The sequence below is a fragment of the Chaetura pelagica genome, unplaced genomic scaffold (assembly GCF_000747805.2).
Source record: "Chaetura pelagica isolate M959 unplaced genomic scaffold, ChaPel_1.0 scaffold405, whole genome shotgun sequence".
Taxonomy (NCBI): domain Eukaryota; kingdom Metazoa; phylum Chordata; class Aves; order Apodiformes; family Apodidae; genus Chaetura; species Chaetura pelagica.
Window position 1 is genome coordinate 5,476,736 of NW_009953489.1, and position 21,822 is coordinate 5,498,557.

The following is a 21,822-nucleotide window of genomic DNA, read 5'->3' on the forward strand; positions in this document are numbered from 1 at the left end:
TTGCTCTTCCTAACAGATTGACCAAGACCTACCTGCTGATCCCAGCTACACCAAGGCAGGATGAGTTGCTGGAATTGCAGATTTGGGTCTGGATTAATACATCCCCATAAAAAAAGAAACTCTTTGGGAACAGGGCAATGGCTGCAGGCTGCTGCTCCTCCCCAGGCTCATCTACTCTGACTGTAACAGGACACTCTTACATTAAAAAAAAAAAAATAGAGACAGTCTGACAGCTGGCAGGGCAGAAATCACTTCAGTTTGAAAACAAAGGACTTTTACTAGTGCCCCCTCAACAGTTTTTTAAACTTTACAGAGAACACTGACAGATTTTAAACAAGGCTTCTGCCTTTTGGTTGCAGAGCAAGCCCAAAAAGGCAGCAAGACTATTTCAGCCCCTATTTGGGACATGGACACGTTCTGTTTTCCAGATCAGATTGGCAACAGTACGTGCTCTGCCTCTTCCCTTCTACTCTTTACCCTTTCTTGGTGTGAAGTGGGTGAAGAATTATTCACTTTGGCAAAGGCAGAAAGGAGAAAGCAGATGACAGAAATTCAGATCTCTCACATTTTAAAGATGGGATTGAGTAAGAATAGAAACAACAGAAAATAAAAAATAAAAAAAAATAAAATGGCCAGGTCAAATGAAATCTCAGTAACTGTTAGAACCAGTTTCAACTTATTTTTGATTGAGTTTAAGAAAAAGTCTCAACTTTTTCATCAGGTAGGCAAGCCCTCCTGTACAGAGCTTGGCCATGGGATGCACCATCTGTCATCCCACCACAACACCACAGAGGACTCCACAAACAATCCTTGTTCCTGCAAACTAGGAGCATAAAAGGCTTTCAGAAGACCACCATGAAAAAAACCCCCACATTTCTGATCATTTGGTCAAAAGACATGTACATGAATCTAAATCAGTCATAAAACAAATCCAACCTCAATACATTATTTTCAAGAAGTGTGTTTAAAACCACAACAAACAGATCTGATTTTGTTACAGTTCCAGGCTATCCCTCCACCAAACACTGTCACATTTTTGTTAACACAGTGAAAACCAAAATAATAAACTGAATTGGGTAAAATTTAATCAATCCTCCTGGCTGCAACTAACCCAATTCCATCCTTCAAGCTGTTATGTTTAAGGTTTCATAGTCTACTACAGTAAAGAAACTTTCAGCTTTCCCCTCGTGTCCTCAACAGCTTCCCATACAACCAAGATAACAAAAGCAGAGTTAAATCACCAACATCTTAATCCTTTCAGAAGCCTCAGTGAGGCTGTGGGAACAGACTGGCTATCACATGCTGTTCCTAGGGATCTGGGACACAGGGTTCCTAGTTTATGGCCCTTGACACAAGCCTGTCCCCTTCTCACCATCTGTCAGTCTGTCCTTCATAGGGCTGCAAGCTGAAGAGGTTGCTATCAAAATTAACAAATCCAGATGTAAAAATCTATTCTCTTCTTAAGGCTAATAACAGAAACTTATTTTCACTTCTCCACTCAGAGTACAGGGGTTTGGGGCAAACTGCCATTACTCTTTTGAAGAGTCCTCAACAGGGCTTTCAACATCACAGTAATTTTAATAAGGGAGCTGCCTAGGAACACCACAGGGGAACCTTCAGCCTTGGAAGGAGTAACACAAAAGCCTGCTTTTTTTAATTATTATTTCTACTTCCCCCCCTCCTCTCACCAGATGAGTAGAGATTCTTACTTCTCACCCTGCTTCCCAAGAGACCTACAGTTGATGACAGTTGGTCCCAGGCTATGTCCTAACTGACTGTCACAGCATTAAGGTTGTAGCTGTTCACCTTTAACTGCTGCCTGGATGCTGGCTGTGCCTTTGCCCCACACTGAGCTGAGAAATGAGACTGAGCTACTTCGATAGAAGTTCATTTAGAGGCTGTTTAAATGCTCATTTCCCATCCCATCATAAAAAATAAACACACAACCACAGCCTCGGGGAAGCTGAAGGGAGAAATGCTCCAATATTGTGTCCATGATCATGTTGTTAACTGGATACTGCCTATACGGTGCAAGCCAAACTATGCTCTAATCCCATTATGCAACTGCACTGCAAACTGGGGAGGGGGGAGTGGTTGCAGCACACACACAAAAGAGAAAACTTGCAAAAACAGTCCCAGTAACACCCTTGTAACATCATCCTTTAGCATTCACTTCTGCAGGGAAGAGAGGCCCCAAACGTTCTGCCTGTTCTCCCAGGGCACTGTTGAAAGATGCAAGCGCATAGAAAGGAGAGGCCCAGCACAGCTCTGAGCTCCCCAACACAGAGCTCTGCTGTGCCTGAGCAGCACCACAGGAAGGGCACACAGACAGAGGTTTTATAGACCTAAAAGATCACAGAATAATTCATTTGCATAGAAGAGATCAAAACTATTCAGACACATCCACCCACCACTAAGTTTCTGAAACTTTAAATAAATATTTTTTAAAGTCCCCTAGAAACTGTTATTGGATTTTAGACAACAGAAAACTCCTCAGGCCCACTAAATGCATCTGCTGAATACAGACTCTTAATCCGAAATGTCTTCAAACGGGTTTGCCACAGGGAGCCATTTGTAGATTTTGAGATTCCTAACCTATGAATTTTCAAGGACCATATTTCTCCACTGAATACTCGAGAGTTGAGCAACAGTGACTTGCGATAGGCCCTGGGAAATCAGCTGCTGCCTTTCGAGCCTCTGATTTGATGAGTTAGCACAGCCCTCCTGGCATGTGGATTATTTTTACTGAAGCAACAACCAGCAACACAAAAGAAGCTGAAGAAGCCCAGACCACCCCGGCGGGATGGACACAGCCCTGTGAGTGCAGCAAAGGGGCCAGGGCTGTATGGGGGGGACCCTTAATGCTGCTCTGCAGGTAGGGTGTGAAGCCACACCAGGGTGAAGAACTTGCTCGAGGTCACACCAACCAAGACCTCAACCCAAAGTCCTCCAGCCCAACATGGTGCCTCGGTTGCAGAGACTTTCAATCTGAACTAGTCAGGTCCATATGTTTTAACATTTCAATGTCTACAAATTGCCACCAGTTTGGCTCAAAAATTCACCTTTTAAAGCAAACACGCAAGAAAATTCAGTTAAATCAATGTCTGTGGAAAGCAAACCTACAAGGGAATAACCAACATGAACTAAGAGATTAAGCATTAACACACACTGAAAATATTTTCCTGATGGACTCATCTAAATTTTCTTCCTAAGCCTGGAGTTGGTTTTACCATACTTCTCTGATGTCCAAAATATGGGAGATACTTCTCTGGGTGAAAATAGAAAAAATAAAGCTAAGGCCTAAAGACCCAGCTTTGTTTATGGGCTCAGCAATAAGATCACTTGACATTTTACAACCATAAATGGTAGAGTCGCACTCCCTTTGTATCCTGCAGTTAATGAAAGTCACCTGGGGGCTGGATGCCCTGGACACCGCTCAGTTCCCTCATCCCCACATGTAAAAACCCAGCCTAAACTTATGCCCTCCCCAAGCCTGGTCCCAACTTCACAACAAGGGATAAACTTTGTGTTTGGGATTGTGGTGAAGTCGAGTCATGCCCCTTTCTGGGTACTCACCTTCCAGGTAGCAGCTGGAGGAGGAGGAAAGCCCCTTCTTTGATTTGCAACCCACCAATTTCAAGCAAATCTCCAACATTTTCATTTGTTAGAGTTTGGCTTCAGGCTGTCTGTTTTCCCTTCCCCCTTTTCCTTTCAGCTTCTTCTCGCGCTTGTCGAATTATCCAGTCTTAAAAAAGAAAAAAAGTCTAACAAAAAAAAAAATATCCGGGAAGAGTCTAAACAAAAATCCAGGAAAAGTCTAAAACAGAATATCCAGGAAAAGTCTAAACCAAAATATCCAGTCTAAAGAAATCCAGCACTCTGAAAACTATTACAAGGGCGAGCCGGAGAGGCGGAAAATCCTGGGGCCCCGCATCTCCTCTCCCGGGGAGTTAACTCCAGCCATCTTCCCTCCTTCCCAACTCTTTTGGCGGGAGAGAGGAAGGCAGAGAGGGGGGGAAAAGGGAGAATTAAAAAAAACAAAAAATACAAGAAGTAAAAAAGCAAAGCCAACCAAGTTGGGCAGAGTCACTTCTGCCTGTGGTTCGTGGCAGCTGCCCGCATGCTGGGTGCGGGTTGGGGTGGCTGGGGCTGGGCTGCCAACAAAGGGCCCCCTTCAGCCGCTGCCTCCCTCCATGACATCAGGCAGGCAAGAAACGCCCTCGCTCCTTAACCCTCCTCCTGCCTGCCTCCTCTCCCAACGCTGGAGAAAGAGAAATGGGGGAAAAAAAAAAAAAAATCAACAAGTTTCCCCTTGTCCCCTTGGCTCGGGAGGGTGGAAAGGCAGGATTTAAGGAACAACGCTGCCGCTTCGGTGCTTTTGCGGAGCTCGGCGTTGGCTCAGAGAGCTGCGGGCGACAGGGAAAGTCCTAAAAGATTGTCACTTCCCACTGTGTGAAAGGAACTGCTTCCACACTGAGCCTTGTAACAGGGAGAAGCAAACCCAGAGCTGTGCCCATTCGTAAATCAGCACTAAAACTGCTGGGGAGCTGGAGGTCCTGCCCGGAAGACGCGGCGGTAGCATCACTGTGATAATGACAGGCAAACAGATTCCCATCTCAGCTGATGCAATTACACTCACAGGATACTGCTCCTCCCACACAGGGGGCCAAAAGTTTGCACTCTCCCACTACCTACATGTCTTTTCCACCAAAATAAAAAATAATAATAAAAAAAGGCACTTCCCTTGCAGGTCTCTCAGGGCTACATGTTAATTACTGCTCTCCAGTTTTGATAAATTTTTGATGCTTCACTTCCTAGCATTGTGACTCCTTTCTAAAACACCCACCACTTGTGTAACATATATGTATACATATTCAGGGTGCTGAGCCATGTCATATGAACTATAGTAGTACCTAGAAAAGTTGAACCAGATGATCCTCAAGGTCCCTTCCAACCTGGCACTCTATGATTGTATTTTATATATATATCATCTTTGTAAGTGAGATAGAAAATTGGGGGGTTGATTCAATTGAATTTTTTTTCCACTTAAAAATCCCCTTTCGTTTCCTCAACCTTGAGGTGCTTTTGCTGCTTGAAACAAGGGGTGCAAGTTCATCAGGGGTGCAAAACAGAGAAGCTGAGGAACACGGGCTGAGACAACCCTGTCACAACCCACTGCGAGGTGTGGAGTGCTTGGCATGTCACACACAGGACCAACAAAGCAGCAAATCTTTTTTTTCTTTGCCCTGAAAACTTCCCTTCACATCTAACAGTTTGTTTTTGCAAGGTTACTGACTAGTTAGTGCTGTTTTGCACTCCAACATTTTCAAACTTTTAATACTTTAGGGGAAATTTTGCACATTTCCAGCATCTTAAGACCATGCCTCCAAAACAGCAAACATTGCTCAGACTCTTTAAACATTCTTTTACAGCATTACTTTGCTTCAGACATCTGATCCATGGGGTGAAAGACAGCTTGGAATGAAAACCTTAGTCTCTCAACCCATACTGACTGCAATGACAGCATCTGTTTTTTTTAATACCACAAGCCACATAATTTCTAGCAGAGAAATAATCACAGTAAGAACAGTGTGATGTTCAAAATGGTTTCACACTTTATCTCAGGAAAGATGAACATGGATATATCCCCATTTAATAAGCCATGAAACAGCAAGAGAACTTAAATATTTCCTCAGTCTAGCTAGTCTGGAGAAGAGATGAGGCTACAGACCCAATCCCCCACCTCTGTCAGACTGTACATGCATTAGGAAGACAATGATGCAGTTCTCCTCATGCTCTTCCTTCTTCCCTCTGCTTCAGGAGGAGGATTTCTATTTTATGGAAGCACGAGAGTTTCAAGAGAAACCAACGCCTTTCTGCTTTTTCCTCACTCACCTAACTTCAGACAAGACTGCAACAGAGAATTTGCAAGGAACTGCACTGAGGGGAGGAAGATTAAAAAGAAAAGGAAAAAAAAGAAAAAAAGTTAAAAGCAGATTTGGAGGAGAAAGGTCACATAAATCACCGGAGGAGCTCTGCCATCACATATTTAGGCCCAGTGTCATGTTTAGGGAGCTGGGATGAAGTAACATTGTCAGAGCAGACCAGGCATCTTGCACGCGACGTCTTTTCCATGTGAGGAGCATCCCTATCCCACTTCTCCCTAAGCTGCAGGAATGCAGAATCCCCACAGCATTCCCAGCAGTACAAAGGCTGCCCCCCATGAACATCACCCAGCCCTTACAACTAAGATCAATACAATGAGCGCCGGCAGAATTAAAGCCGATTACATTCCTGATGAACTCCTGGGGTTCTTATTCCAGCAGAAGAATGCCTCATCTCAAATTAAATTAACCCACTTGCAGAAGAACTTCACCATAGGAGAAATGCATCCACTTGGGGAGTTAAACACAAAGAGCTATAACTTCCTCTGTAGATAAACAAATTCATTCCCTTTATGTCTCTACGCAGACAAGCTTGTGTGGTCCCCTCTGCTACAAACTTCATCCTTCAACGTCTCCTCTTTTGTGTCGTGGCAAACTAGGTTGTAAATACTTCAGAGCAAACACTCTCTGCCTTTCCAGCATGCCATGAAATCAACTGGCAATACAGAAATAAAAGCCATATTGGTAGTGTCACACACTCTGCTACTCGTATGGCTGACAGCTATTAATCCCTTTCATGTTTGTTTGACATGCAGACATCTTAGAATAAAATCAGTCATGAAAAGCATGCAGACTGTTGGGCTACAGAGTGACTGATGCAACCTTCAACTGTTGCAGAATGACAAAACAGTTTTGGTTGGGAGCAGACTTGGAAGGTCTCCAGTTCAACCTCCTGCTCAGAGTGTGTGTGTGTCTATCTATCTATCTATCTATCTATCTATCTATCTATCTATCTATCTATCTATCTATCTATCTATATCAGGTTGTTCCAGGTTTTTTGCAGCTAAATTTTGACTGAGTGTGCTGGGCAGCATGAAATACCTTTTATCCTCTTTTATCTAACCAGACTTCCTTTGAGGCAAGTTAAGTGTTGCTTTTCCTCCTTTTGCTGTGCACCTCTGAGAAGATTCTCTCCAGCCACCATTTAGGTGGTTACCAGAGCACTGGAACCCCTTCACTGAACCCTAAGCCCAAGAGCAGCCTGCAGCTGAGGCTGAGGTGCCCAGCACCATGGGTGGCCCAGATGAGGAAGGTGTGTATGGAGCAATGTTGGTGCAGTGTCATACCCCCCTTGGCATGCCATTTCCAGCCCAAGTGTCCCTGGAGCTCTAGGAGTTGTGGTTCCCTGAACCCTAACCCTTGAGGCACTTTTTGGTCAAAGAGGTGAAAGCAGCTCCCTCAGCCCCAGGGGGAAGGCAGCTCCATCAGCCCCAGGGGCACCACCCTACCTGGTCCAGCCCCCACCAGACTCCCTCCAGTTTGTCATTGTCTGCTACAGGGGGTTGGAGGGAGCTGGACGCTGTACTCCAGATGTAGCTTCACCAGTGCCAAAAAGAGGGAAATAATCACTTCCTTCGACCTGCTGGCTCCACTCTTGCTAATGCAATCCAGTATCCATTAGCCTTTATTGCTTATACTCATATAAGAACATAAACCTATTTAGCCAACTGCTAATGTTGAGCTTCTTCTAGCAGACCAGCTCTTTACTCTCTTAAAGCTATCTAAAGTTTGAGGGTAGATATTTCCAAAAGAGAACAATCACACACAAAAATGACAATGGCAGCGAAAGGACTGGACTCCATGAGAAGAAAGTGAGTTTTGGCAGGATCCCACAATGTTAGCAGCTGGAGTGAATTTTGTTGCCATACCATTAAAAACAGCTTGAGTGCTTGTCACCCATTTAAAAGGAGAACTTGATTTTATTTTAAAATCCTCTCCTGAAACATGGGACGATAACAGAGTTTGAAGGCCCCAACACTTGGCATTTTTTTATAGGTATGTTCAGCTGCTTTGGGATGGAAAATGTCAGTTGAAACAGAAGCAGCTCAAACTAGTGGTTAAAGCAAAGGAGTAAGAAAAAGAGAAGATTCTTGCTTTCAGTTATGGGTTACCTGTGCCTTATCTTGCTCTTCTGTAAATGCAGCTGAGAATTTCTCCACAGGTGTCAAAAGACTTAACTCAATGCAGATTGGAAAGCACTGCCGTCTGGATGTTTGGAGCTGTAACAAAGCTGGGCTTTGATCCTACAGCAAATGCCTGTTTTCCTGGGGGCTGGTCCAGCCTTGTCTGACAGATTCCAGTTTTCCTTTGGGTTTTCAGATCACCCACCATTAAACGACTCCATCCAGTCTTAGAGACAAAGCATCAAAACTTTTGGGAAGACACTGGTGTGTATTAGATTGAAAGGACTAGCAGCTTCAAAATCTGGACTACTAAATTCTACCTTGTTGGCATGTGCAGCACAACACACAGGCTGGTGTAGAAGTGTTCACAATGAATACAACTGCAGTGGGTCATGCACATTAAGTCATGAGAGCTTTACTGTAGTGTGCCAAGGAAAGCAGGGTAGAATGTGAGTCCCAGGTTGCCAGGGTTAGAGCTGCCACATGCCACACCCAGCCCATTAAAAGCCAACTCAGATTTAAAACTGCCTTGAGTCAATCACCTTTTAGTCTCAATAATTGTTCCTTGACACCTTGTAACTACTCCAAATGACAAGTGAAAACTAGTCTTCAGGATATTCCAACCTTCTCTGCTTCCTTGGCAATGACAGCATGACACAAAAAGCCAATTGTATGTGTTATATTTGTAATACCTTCATGATGTATTTGTAATGCCTGCCACATAACCGCGAGAGGGTGAGAAAAGTTCTTGTTGGTGTTAGCACGACTACACGAGCCCATTAAAACCTTCCTAGTTTATTCATTCACCTAAGAAGAAAGCAACCAAGAAGGGTCTCTGACTAACATTTATTTTGGTGATCACTAGGAATCAGTAAGACCACTGGCATTAATAAAGTTTATCCAAGACGACCTTTACCACTCTGCCTAGACCTTCCAGGACTATCACCCCAGCTTCTCCAGCACTGCCCTACCTCAGAACCACTCCACCATTGTCTTTTCTTCCAGCTTTTTACCTAGACATTTCTGCCTTTCCTTTTCCAGCTCATGTACAAAACATTTTTTTTAGAGACCAGCTTTCTACCTTTCCACTCTTCAAAAATTTCAGCTGACACATTCACAATAGCTGGTTAAAATAGCGTGTTAAAAACAAAAGCCTCTTGCTACTGTGATCTCCAGTCTACAATAGGCATTATTGTAAATTAAAAACCAAAACAACCCACACATGAATTTGAACAAAGGCTAGTTAACACCTGAGGGCAAAGAGTGTTTTCCTTCCTCTAGAAACCATCCAGCACAGCGTGAATGACCCGGCAAGAGCACAGAGAGGTATCTGCATATACAATGAAATATTAACACTTTTGCACTTGGACTCAGCACGACCCACTCCCACAGGAAGAAACTTTTTTTTTTTTAAAAAAAAAAAAAAAGCCAGGTTACAGAAAGTCCACTGTACACATCAACAGAAAACCAAAAGATTTTGCAATACAGCATGTGCATTTGTTGTTTTTTCTCCTTCATTTAACAGATGTTTGTTATTTGCAATTTTCATGACTGAAGGAGACAGGCTGAGAAGTGGTGGGATTTCAAAGGGGATGTTTGACTGTTTCAAATTCCTTTCAAGCAACAGGCAGAAGCCCTCCTTTTGAGGTAGTAACAAGGCAGAGGGTACTACTAAACTCCTGCTCTGGTGGTTTGCCTTCACCATACTCATGCAAAAAAGCAAGAAGGGTTGTGAGTTCCACAGGGAATTGCCCGGGGTATTAGCATTTGAAGCCTGCAAGGTTTAATTCAAGTCCAAAGGAGCTCTTCACAAATCACTGAAAAAGTTTTGGGCCTTTTCCACTAAAAGCTTTTTGAAACATCTGCAGACAAGGGGAGAGGCATCTTGCAATTTTCAGATCTGAAAAAAACTGCAGCTTACCTGAAAGACAGAAAAATCACACTCATTCCTATTTACTATATTTACTTAGCTTGCACTGTTTGGGCAGTTTATTAAAGTTGTGGATTTCTGTGTGAAAGGTAGAATCACACCAGTTTCTAGATCCTACTGAAGTGCAGTATTTTCTGCCAGAGCACAGAGGGCTTACAGACAGCCAGAACACAATCAGAAAAGATACATACTTGGAAAGTATCAGAAAATAAATTTTAGAGACGTTTCTTTGCCAAATACTGACTCAGAGCTTGAGTGGGAGCATTTCCGTGTTTAAGTGAAAAGGCAAGGAAATGCAGATGAACATGTAAAATTAAAACAGGAGGTTAAAAAAGGGAGCCCAAAGCTGGTGACTGCATGAGCTGTCTTGGGTAATTCTGAGCACGTCTGCAGGAAGAGCCAGGAGGACCCATAAAACGTGTTTCAACCCTCGACAGTAACTAAGTGGTTAATTTCTTGCATTCAAGAGCTGAAAAAATCTGCCAAAGCAGAAGACCAGGCCTAAGAGATCAAATTACACATGAGGAGGGGGTGGAAGGAGAGAAGAAGAAAAGAAAACAAGTATTACTGAACCACTGCTGCATGAGACCCAGCAGGGACTGGAGAACATGAAGGTTTCCCCAGCGCTGTCTCCACTGCAGCTGCGGTGCCTCCAAACACACACCTTGGTTGTCACCCTCATTTTGGGGACATCGACCTGTACTGAGCACCTTCCCTCTGGCCAATATGGAAAACCTTTTGTGCATGAGCTGTTGACTGAATATTACTGGAAAGGCTGAAATGTTGCTCTTCCACTTACTCTCTCCACCCAAGCTCTGCGGTTGTGCTGCATTTTTGCTCCCAAGTGGGGGAGTTTAACTTGGGGCACAGCTCTAGGAACGTGTCCAGCACTTGCTGCTGCCACAGGTAGAGGAATCACTAAAGTACTTGAAAAGCAAAGGGAAAAAAAACAAAAACAAACAAACAAACAAAAAAACACCTCAGGCACAGCAGACACAAATAATAATCCATCAATAAATAAATAATCCATCAAACCTAGTAGGAAGTCAGCTCCTGTGCCTTCAAGCTGGTCAGGCAAAGGAGGGGCTCACAGCACCATGAACTTTTCCAGAGCTATTTCAGCTCCACTCGTGGTTCACCCAAGCTGTTTCTTACTGAATTCAACAAAAAGATCATTTTCTGAAATGCAGAAAATTTCAAGTAACACAGTCAGCAACAGGAGATGTGGATAAATTCAATTGCAAGGATCACTTTTCTCTAGGGATCTAATCCTCAGCAGAGCTCTGCTTTTGAACACTATCAATATGGATGGACACAGATATTTACAGGATTGTAGCATACACAGTGCCTGACGCTGTGTAATATATATATATAAATAAAAATAAAATAAGTACTACAACAACAACAACAACAAAAAAAGCCCAGTACCTTCCAATTAGGAATTCAAAACTTCACTAATTCTTCCACAGTACATATTATTTTAAGAAAGTAGAAGCCCTTTATAACTATATAAATTTTAAAAGCATCTATATAAGCATAAAAGATGATATATAAAAGACTCTACAATCACTTAATCTGCAGTAAAGTATTTAGCTACCCTCAGTATCTACTCTCAGTCTCCCTTGGATATGCAAGTGAAGTGCCTGATGCTCCACAGCACTAATTGCTTAATATTCCCAGTATATTAAATTAAAAATATAATCCCAGAAAGGAAAAGCTTCCAGTTAATTCGAACTGCCTGCAGCAATGGTTCCCTCCAAGCAGTTTAGCATTTTATTTTCTTGTCAAGACACAATACAAGAAGTTTTAAGAATCCTGCTGGGACTGTAACATAAAGGCAGGGCCAGTATTTTCTCCTCTGACGACTGGGGCCAACAGGAACAAACTTGATACAGAAATGAGCTATTTCACTGTGAAAAAAGGCAAGTGTAAAAATGTGTATGTCCACCTCCATCCTGGTCCAGCTGGAGCAAGGATGCAGAAAAAGAGGGGTTCCATTTTCCTCACACACTGCTGAGCATAGACAGATGCAATTCAAGTGCTAGACCTAGTGCTAAACCTTCACAAGGGTTTAAAACACTGCTTTCAATTACCAAACATAAAAACACATTGAAATAAGTGTTTTAATTTTATTTTTATTTTTTTTAAGCTAGGTAACAGCCCCTCTAGGTTGCACCATTAAGAAAAAGCAAAAGCCTGATGCTATATTCATCAGGGCAAAGTTTCTTAAATCCTTTTGCAATGAGTTTCCTGGTATGATTAGAGTACAATATATTTGCATTTAGATTTAGAAAATGGCATGAGACTGGAATACCTCCACATTTTCTGCCTTTCCAGGAAAAACAGGCAAGAAGATAAAGAAGGAAAGTGTAAAAGAGAAATCAGAAGAAACTCTGACTCTCCGTGTATCTGGAGAAATCCAAAGTTCCTTTCTCTTCATTCCCTCTTTTCCCTACCTGTCCATCATTAATCAGAACCATTCACACAGCAGATATATTCCATGTGGCCTGAGGTTTCCAGCTGCTGGCGTGAATAAGGATTGTGAATTCTGTCTGCCCACATACCAGACAGAACATAAAGAAAAGTGTGGAAGTAAAAATGAATAGCAACAGTCAGTACCCTGTAAGCTGTTCCCCCCTGCTCCACACTGGCCTGAGAGCTGCCACATCTTGCACTTCAGGCTCAGCTGAGTCACTTCACTGCTCACAGGGAGAGAAACATATTTCAAACATTGCACAAATGATTACACACACACAAAATAATTAAGTACAATACCTGCCACTGCTCTGAAAATTTGCACAATGGAGCAGAAGGTAGGAAGGAAAGTGCTGTGGGCAAACACTGAGATTAGTTGGGAAGGGATCATGCTGTCATGGAGTGAGGATGCTCAGCCAGGTAATCCCAAGTGCCTCAGTCCCACCTTTCCCATCTTCTCCCTCCTGTTGGCACTGGGGCTCATACAGCTACATGGCAACCCAGTTCAAGAATGTAAAGACTCCTCACTACATGATCATACAAATAACAGTACTGGCTCATGAAGGGGCCAGGAAAGCTGTTTCTTAATTCAAAATACTGAGAAACTCATATGTACTGGCAAGTACTGAGTTGTATGGACAGCTTCATCCTACCAACCTTTCCCACTGATAGATCTCCAAACAAATCCAAAAGGAACAAATGTAAATGTAGGAGTGGGCCAGTTATAGCTGCATTTCATTAAACATTTCAGAGACTATCAGACCACAGAGTCTTTTGGCACTGGGAGACCTGTTTCCACCTGAAATGGAAGTACTTCAGCCAGCCTCCAGGAACTGGCCATGCTCCAGCATGGATCTAGGGAAGGCAATGCCTCAAATTCCTAGAGAGCTGACAGACACCCAGATATGCAACAGTGCTGCAATAGATACAACATTCTCTGGCAACGCAGCTTTGTGAGTAACCGTTTCTGGAGTGAGAAGCTCCTCTGTAAGCCTCTCCTGATTCTCCAGGTGTTCCACAAAGTTCCAGGCAAAGATGCTACCACCCCATAATTAAATTCACAGCTTTGCATATTTCTGATTGAACTCCAGTCCATAGTGAGGTCTCATGTCAGCAATAGCTAAGTCAGGAACATTCCTTGCTATTTCTGCAGCTGATGAGCCTTTCCTACAGTGTTACCTTGTTCTTGCTTTCTCCATGAGGGTAAAGTCATGGAACACTCCCCTCTGCCCACCCACCCTCACCCCCCAAAACAAACAAACAAACAAACAAACAAGCAAAAAAACCCAATATCCAATACTTCCTGAAATTGCATCTCTCTCCCAAGATGTTGCAAGAGGAATGGAAAATATCACACATTACCCAGATAGAATACTATTTTGTTTGACACTCCTTCATTTGACTTCACCAGATGGTATCTGATATAAAAATTTGGATTTAACTGGATAATACTGGAATTGTAGTTTCAGAAAGTAGTCCATGGTGTTCAAGATTCCCTGTGCAACTTCCTCTGCCTGCCCAGCCAAGTTATATACCTTTTATCAAGTTATTGCAAGAATAAAGCCTACAAAATAAGTGAACAAACAACAGCAGCATAGGTTACACGTACCAGTAGCAAAAAAAACCAATATCCAATACTTCCTGAAATTGCATCTCTCTCCCAAGATGTTGCAAGAGGAATGGAAAATATCACACATTACCCAGATAGAATACTATTTTGTTTGACACTCCTTCATTTGACTTCACCAGATGGTATCTGATATAAAAATTTGGATTTAACTGGATAATACTGGAATTGTAGTTTCAGAAAGTAGTCCATGGTGTTCAAGATTCCCTGTGCAACTTCCTCTGCCTGCCCAGCCAAGTTATATACCTTTTATCAAGTTATTGCAAGAATAAAGCCTACAAAATAAGTGAACAAACAACAGCAGCATAGGTTACACGTACCAGTAAAGGAGAAGGAAGACTGTCTTGAACCTACAAGAGACAGGAAAACACAAAGCAAAAGCCAATTGGTTTTTGTTAGGCCACACATCCTGATTTCCTTGGTCCCCTTTCTCTTGGTTCAGCCCCATCTCTGCAAGTCTGGCACCTGGAACGTGGCCAGAGGATTTTCACAGGGTGAAAGAGCTGCTGTGTTCCCCTAATCCGTCCCTCCAACACGCACTGCCCTCAGGGTGCCAGGAGAACCTATTTTAAAATTAATCTCAAAGCAGAGGAAGGTTTGGAGAAAAAAAAAACAGGACTAAAAATCTCCAGCAGCTCTGGAGTCAAGGGGGGGGATGAAGCCAACACATCACTCCCTATTGCATGGGTAACACAGGATCCCAAAGAAGTAATGCAAAAGGATTTTAAGCCATGCAACTTGCCATTTATAAGCTCAAGAGAAAGGACAGAGGAAAAAACCCACAGACTGGGTGATTTTACATTTTTTAATTGTACCTGAAGTGTTAAATAAAGGATGTCATGATGCCATCAGGAGGATTATTGCAGGTTATTGTTTTGGAAAGAGCTGATAAAAGCTTGGTTCACTTCTCTTACACTGCTGACCCCTCAAACAGGGCCTGGATTTTAAGATGAAAATAATTTTAGAAAAAAAGTAAACGAAGGGAAAATTAATCATTCACCTTAATCATATGCTCTAGGAATAGAAATGGCACAGTTTCTTTCCAGCTCTTCTTTAGATTTCTCCTGTAATTGTGGATGAACCAATTACCCAACTTGTGCCTCCACTTTTTTTGCAAATATTCAAGATTTTTCATGCCACCTGGCTTGTGGACAAGGCAACCACAAATCAGGTCCCAGTTTTGATATCCACTGTTAGCAGGTACTATATGACTGTGAAAAGCATCCAGTGACACACCCGATACACCAAATCCCAGTTGATAAAACACATTTCTCCTCTATTTCGAGGGCACTCACATTCCTTCCATCCAATGGAGCTGCCTCACAGCAGAGGCTGTGGCAGAGGGCAGGATATAAAGACTCCTGAGGTGGAACTTGATGCAGGCTTTTCACAGCTCGCCCAGGGTGTGTTCAGTATCAACAACACATCCTGCACAATCTGCGAAAAGCTTGCACATGCAGAAATTAAAACAGACATGAAAAGGAGCTAGATCCAAGGATAACATATTCCTCCTCACATAGAAATGCTTCGTTTATATCCAAGAGAAAGAGAAGGGGTTTGTATGTCAGAGCACCAAGATACCTAATTCCATGGGGGAAAACCAGGGGAAAGCAGATATAAGCTGTTCCACATAAATGTGCTGGGACTCCCTGAGGTCTCTAACACAGATAGAGGAGTAACAGAAATGTAATAAGCTCCACAGTCTAACAACAGAAGTGCTCCAAATCACTTCAGTCTTGAGAGCTGTGAGGAGTCAAAGTTGTGGTACCTTAATTGGAAAATACAAAGGCTTCCACAAATGCCTGTTAACGCTGGTTACTGCCCTTCTCTGGATCTGCTCTCTTCCAGCTTCTTATAATATCATAAGAAAAAGCAAACACGAACAGCAATGAGGAACAGCCTATTCTGAAACCACTTCCAGGAACAGGGATTGTTTAAACAAAATACATTAAGTGAAACCATCTGTATTAAGGGTCAAACACCATCTGAGGCTGAATGTGCAAAAACTGCCACTTTCCAAAATTTGGGCAATTATCCTGTTGTTGTTTTTGTTTTGAATATGAATAATCAGTGGCGTGGAGGTGTTACCAAGGGAGTAAGCTTGAGCAAGGAATTTAACTCTGCAGCTCCAGAGCCAAGAAAACATTACTATTAATCTTGGTGCTACCCTCTCCTGCGTGCTTGGAGGAAGGTTTTCCCAATCCCGTTCAGTATCCTACTCCCAAGCAACGTGTGGCCTGGAGAGGGGGAGTTAGGCAATCATTCCTGGCTGGCTTCTTGGGGGAGGGTCCTCCTGAGCCCTGCGTCAGTCCCTGCTGCCAGGCAGTCAGTTGATCTGAATCACACGGGATGCTGCTTTCACAAGACTTGCTGGTGAAAAGATTGGTGACAGGAGAAGTTCAGGGAAGGGAAAAAGGCAATTTAAAGTTACAGACTGATCAGAGGTGTGTTTTAACCTGTATCAGCAGGGGAAGCTAGTGCTGAAATTCAGTAGGATTCAAAGATGGTTGACTATTGCTAAAGATAAAAAATAACAAGCTAAAATATTCAACATTTATATGAAGCCTGCAGAGAGGCCCTTTGCAAAGGACTGACACGTACTGCCTCAAATATATGTCAATCCTTTAGCATCTCAAAGGATTCTTAAGTCTCATCCAGCTTCTCTGAAATCTAACTTCAATGGGAGCAGCATGGGAACCACAGTGCCCCAAAGCAAGGAGAATGGCCGAAAATCATGGACACTCAGCTCTTCAGGTGTTTATACTTAGACAACTTAAGTTGTGAACTAAAATCACTATACAAAGGGGGAAAGTGCCAGGGAGGGGAACCTGCTCTCAGAGATCCCACTCACTGCAACAGAGGGAGAACAGTTACATCTGAGTATGGTCTCAGTCACCTGCTGGGGATTTGATAACATCCAAATAACGGCAGAAATATTTCCGTATGTTATCACTAGTGAAGTCAGTCTGCAATCAAATATTGCAGCTGCAAAGGCAAAAAACTCATTAATCATTTTTTCTGGAAGGGAAAACTACAATTCATTTGTTTTCAAGAAAAATGTCAGCAAGGGGGCCAAAATAATACAAATTTTTAACTTATTGGTTTTTTAAATTAACATTTACATGCTAACATGTAAATGCCTGGCAGCTTTTTAAACAGACAAATATTTAATGGATCCAACATAAATGCAAATGTCAGCTATCAAAAGTCAAATTGCACAGCTATGATGTAATGAACTAGCTTTGCTTTATAGGAATGAGGTCACGGATTTGAAATATGGCCTGAAGTGTAAAAAATTTAATCATGATCTTTCACAGAACCTGCAAAACTGTAATGCAATTACTCACCTAAGACTCAAATTTTATAGATACTCAAATTTAACTCTAAAAATATGAAAGAGTCATCAATTTGTATCAGCATTGCTGGGTACCATACCAGTCTTCAATCAGAATTAACTAATGAAGCTTTCATGGTCTGAATATAATGGCTAAAGCAAGAGAGTTAAAGCTAAACTGTAACACTGAAGAGCATGCACATTACAGTCACAAAACATTTTTATATTCCTGATAATGAAGTGCCAGAATAGCCTATACACACAAAAAAACACATAGGTCACCCCAATGGAAGCAAACTTAAGGCATGGGTATATTCAGAGTGAATTAACAAACTCAGGGCAAGTGACAGCCCAGTGAGGGATCCCACTTCACTCATTCGAACGATCCACAGTTGGAAATGAGCTTAATGATAGAGAGCAGCAAACCATGGGAGCTAGAAGATTTTTTGTAATTTAGCTCTGCAGAGCAGGATGATGCCAGGCTGGTGGGACAGACAGAACATCCATTCAAAATGCACCCTGTTCAGTAAGGATCACCCTGGCAGGACTCCTGAGGGAGCCCAGAGCCTGAGCTGCCCTGCTCAAAAACCCAAACAAAGGGAAAAATCCAGATTTTCTCCTTTTTCTTCATTTTTGGCTCTCCAGAAACTGGTTCTTTTCATTTCAGAAAAATTACTCTGGGGGATCACCTTACCTTTAAGGGACAGGTAGCTTGCTCAGATAAAAATCAATCAAGTTCAGCACCTAAAGCTGTGTTTCAAGTGCTGTCCCAGCAGAGGAAAAGCCTAGCCAGAGGGGAGATTCATCAAGAGGTTTTTTGCTTTGTTCTACCATCTCTGCTGGGAGGAACAGCCTCAGTCTGTTGGCCTTGTAAATAAGGAAAGCAAGGTCTCAATTCTGAAGCAAAACCAACAGTGATTCAAAAGGGAATATATGAAGCACAAGACATAATCTTTTACTTCATTGTTAATGCCAGTGTATGGATGCTTTTTCCCCCCCAGAAATACACCATGAAGATTAATTAAACTGTGGGTTTAAGGTGTCCAAATACAACAGCGTGTGACAGCATCACAGGAAGTTTTCAAATAAAATACCAATGCACCAATAGTACCACAAGAGACCTTGGGTATTTCACCTGCAGTAAGAACCAAAAGCACTTTAAGAAGCAAAAACCTAATCCCTGAAACCACCTCCTGTGAATCAACATATGGTTTGAAGGAAGGAGGCATTCCATGCCCATTTTGTCTAGCTGTGGGTGGATGTGAAGAGAAAGAGCAACATCCATGAACAGGAAACCCCCCCATGGTGGTGGCACCAGCCAGCGCTGGTGATTAACATTAACATTCCCTGTGATCCAGCTTGGATCTGGGCACTTTTTCTACAAACCACACGGAGCTTCCTTAACAGGACCATGTCTTCCCAGGGCAGACAAGATGGCCCATGAGTACTCCTACCACAGCTGCACTGCAGCAACAGAATAGCTTGTAATGCTGTAGAAACCATCCCAAATCTGAAGGCGGTTGAAAACGTTGAGGAAAAGGATGAGCAGGGGCCAAACCGAGGGGCTGCCCCCCACCTTCCTTCCTGTCCCTCCCAATAAGTTATTCATTAACATACCAAAACACACATAGCAATGAAGAATTCGTGGAGATTCCCTGAATACCAAAATACTGAGTATAATGGCAAGCAGAATTAGCTTAACACTCTCTTTGAGTTCCACACCCTGCCCCTGGTGGATCACTTTTCTTAAGCTCCACTTGTGTTTAGAGCAGCAAAGCCCTTGCTGAACCCCTTCATCACCAATGCCCTCAACAAACACAGACCATCTCTGAACAGAGCAGCAGCCACAAATGCTGTATCTTTAAATCCATCCCCATTTCATTTTCCAAGTTTCTGTTTGAGCCGTTACAGCTCCCTCAGGACTCCACTGACTCACTGCATTTTCTGGATGACGCAAGCATGCTCTTCTGCACAGCTTCAAAACAGGCTCCAAACATTTCCAGTCAGAAACTGGCCACCAAAGAACCATATAAATCGGATGTTCTTCCCAAACAGGCATTGCCCCCTTGGCAGGGAACAAGCCTCAGTTCCTATCCTTATTGGAAATATATTAATCCCTGACACCCCTGATCTTCAGGAATACTTCTAGAAAAGCTGAAGTTTCCACTCTGAAATCCTGTGGAAAATACTTTGCTCCTGACTGAACACCTAGGAGAGCTGGCCCACCACTTCCTCTGACCCATCCAGCTCAGCCCCTTCTCCCCATCAGCTCATGGTTCCTTTTGTGCCACTGAGTGTTCATGCAAACCTCTGCTCTCAAACTGCATCCTTTCAAAGCACCCACAAACACACAGTCCCTCTCAAGTTCTCCACGCTGGTTCCCAGTTTCTCAATTCTACCTTCCATCAAGGGTGGGCAGGCAAAGAAAGTGAAAATCTGTTCCAGAAGGGAACATTTAGGATACACTGACACTGAGCACTTGTGCCAGCAGGTGGGCTCCTCTGAAATAGAGACCTGAAGCCACCACAAGGACAGATGCAGGTAAAAAACACAGGACTGAGGAAAGCATCTTACACGACTCAAGACTGAACTTTGTATCTCTTTCTTCTGAATCTCTTCACTCAGCAATTTGCGCTGCCCCAATCGCTGCAAGTCAGCAGACAGACCTTTTATGTACATTTTTTCATACAGGAATGGTAACAAAAGCAAAACAAACACTGGGCTTCTGACTTATGTTTGCTGCTTGATAGCAAAGGCAGCTAAAAAATTTTGGTTTCTGCTTCTAGCTTTCAGCTTTTATCCACTCTGAAAGATTTCACAGTGACAGGAGAACTGGAAGCAACGTAAAAATGTAAAACTGAATAATGAAGTGGAGAAAAAAATTCAGAGAGAAAGATGAGAATGTCTTGTTTTATCATCTGTACTAACATCGATAATACACTTCTTAAGGAAAAAAGCATCCTTGCTAGAAAGCCTGCTTATTCTCTTCAAGCCAAGTTAAGTAAGATAAGCATTTAAGACAAACGCGTTCACACTTCAGACTCTGCAGCACACAGCACAGGGAAAATCCTTTGCTAACAGAGCTTTCCTGACTATTGGCTTGCAGGCTGAAGGCAGGCATCACAGTGAAGGCAGCACCACAGGACCTGCTCAGCAGGCCAGGGTTGCACAGGCAGCTCTGAACACTCATTTTCTGATGCTGCAGGGTAACAGTGTTGGACAGGCAGTGCAGTATCTAAGATCAAGGATTTGGAGCAGGCAGGTAGCTTGGAGCCACCAGGAGAAGAGCAGGCAGCAAGTGGGCTTGGGCTTGGAGCACTTACATGCCAAGAAAGGCAGGAGGGCTTTACAGGGTAAGTTAACAGAGTTCAGCACCCACTGCCCTGGCTCTATTCCTACTGCAAAGCAATGACTTAGAGGATAATTTCCAACTTAGCTTTAAACCTTATTTTTAGTCATTCAAAGAAAGCACACACATATAGCTTAGTGTTTTCTGTATGCACATTAGGAGTTTTATATTGAACCATATGTTAAAAAGGTATTGTAGAGTGTAAGTATACTCAAAGAACTTGATTTAGATTTTCTTTAATTGGTATTTGCAGCATCTTGGAATGACAGAACTCAGGATCCTGCCAATTCACAACAAAAAGAGCAGAATTTCTAAACAGATAAATATACTCAAGTTTTAAACTGTGAACTGAAAACTGTATACATGCCATGCTTTTTCTCACAATCCAATTACTGGATATTTATCACATTTCTGTAGCTAACTAGATTTCTTTTTATAAATGTTCATGTCTTGTAGTTCACTCTTCAAGTAACAAAGAAAAGAGCCACAAAGGTAGAACACTGATGTGGGATTAACGTATTGGTGTAGGAAATTAGCCAGCTTTTAAACTGCTTGAAAGGTGTTTTCTTCCAATCAGAATGGATTTGCAGCCCATGAATCAAGGACGCACCAAGGACAGCGATTAATAGTGTCAGGAATTATGATTCAGAGAGGTGAATCACCAGCAGCTCCCCTGTGGGGTGGGATTTGGGATAAGCATACCCAACTGTGGCCCTATGCAAGATTACACAACCCTGGTCAGCAAGCACAGCCATCAGCATCATTTACTTGGAGACAGAACTCAGGTCCTCGTTCCCAATCCTCTCTCCACGGCACAGCACAAGGCGCCTGCTGCTCTTGCTGGGTTGTTTCCACTTGCAGTTTGAGGTTTCAGTTGCCCAGAAGCCCACACACCAGCACAGCCCCACTGCCAAGCACGTGATAGAGCCCTGGCATGGAAGTCACGCTCAATCTTCTCAAGAGCTGTTTGTTATTCAACAGCCACAGATTAGCCAACTTTACTCTAACTTCACCCAGAAGAGCAGCAGTGGTGTGTTTT

General features: G+C 42.9%; 1 protein-coding gene across 4 annotated transcripts in view; it reads right to left on the reverse strand.

Annotated features, from left to right (window-relative positions):
• The window catches only part of ABL1 (ABL proto-oncogene 1, non-receptor tyrosine kinase), a 79,810-nt gene that overhangs the window by 25,146 nt on the left and 32,842 nt on the right, over positions 1-21,822 (reverse strand). Inside the window, exon 1 of one of the 4 annotated variants that reach the window (XM_009998888.1) lies at positions 3,577-3,661. The exons of 2 other annotated variants lie outside the window; for them this stretch is intronic. In XM_009998888.1, coding sequence (XP_009997190.1) covers positions 3,577-3,661 — 85 coding nt within the window. Of the gene's footprint in view, positions 1-3,576; positions 3,662-21,822 lie in introns of those variants that run through there. One more of the 4 variants, XM_009998890.1, reaches the window with a different exon arrangement.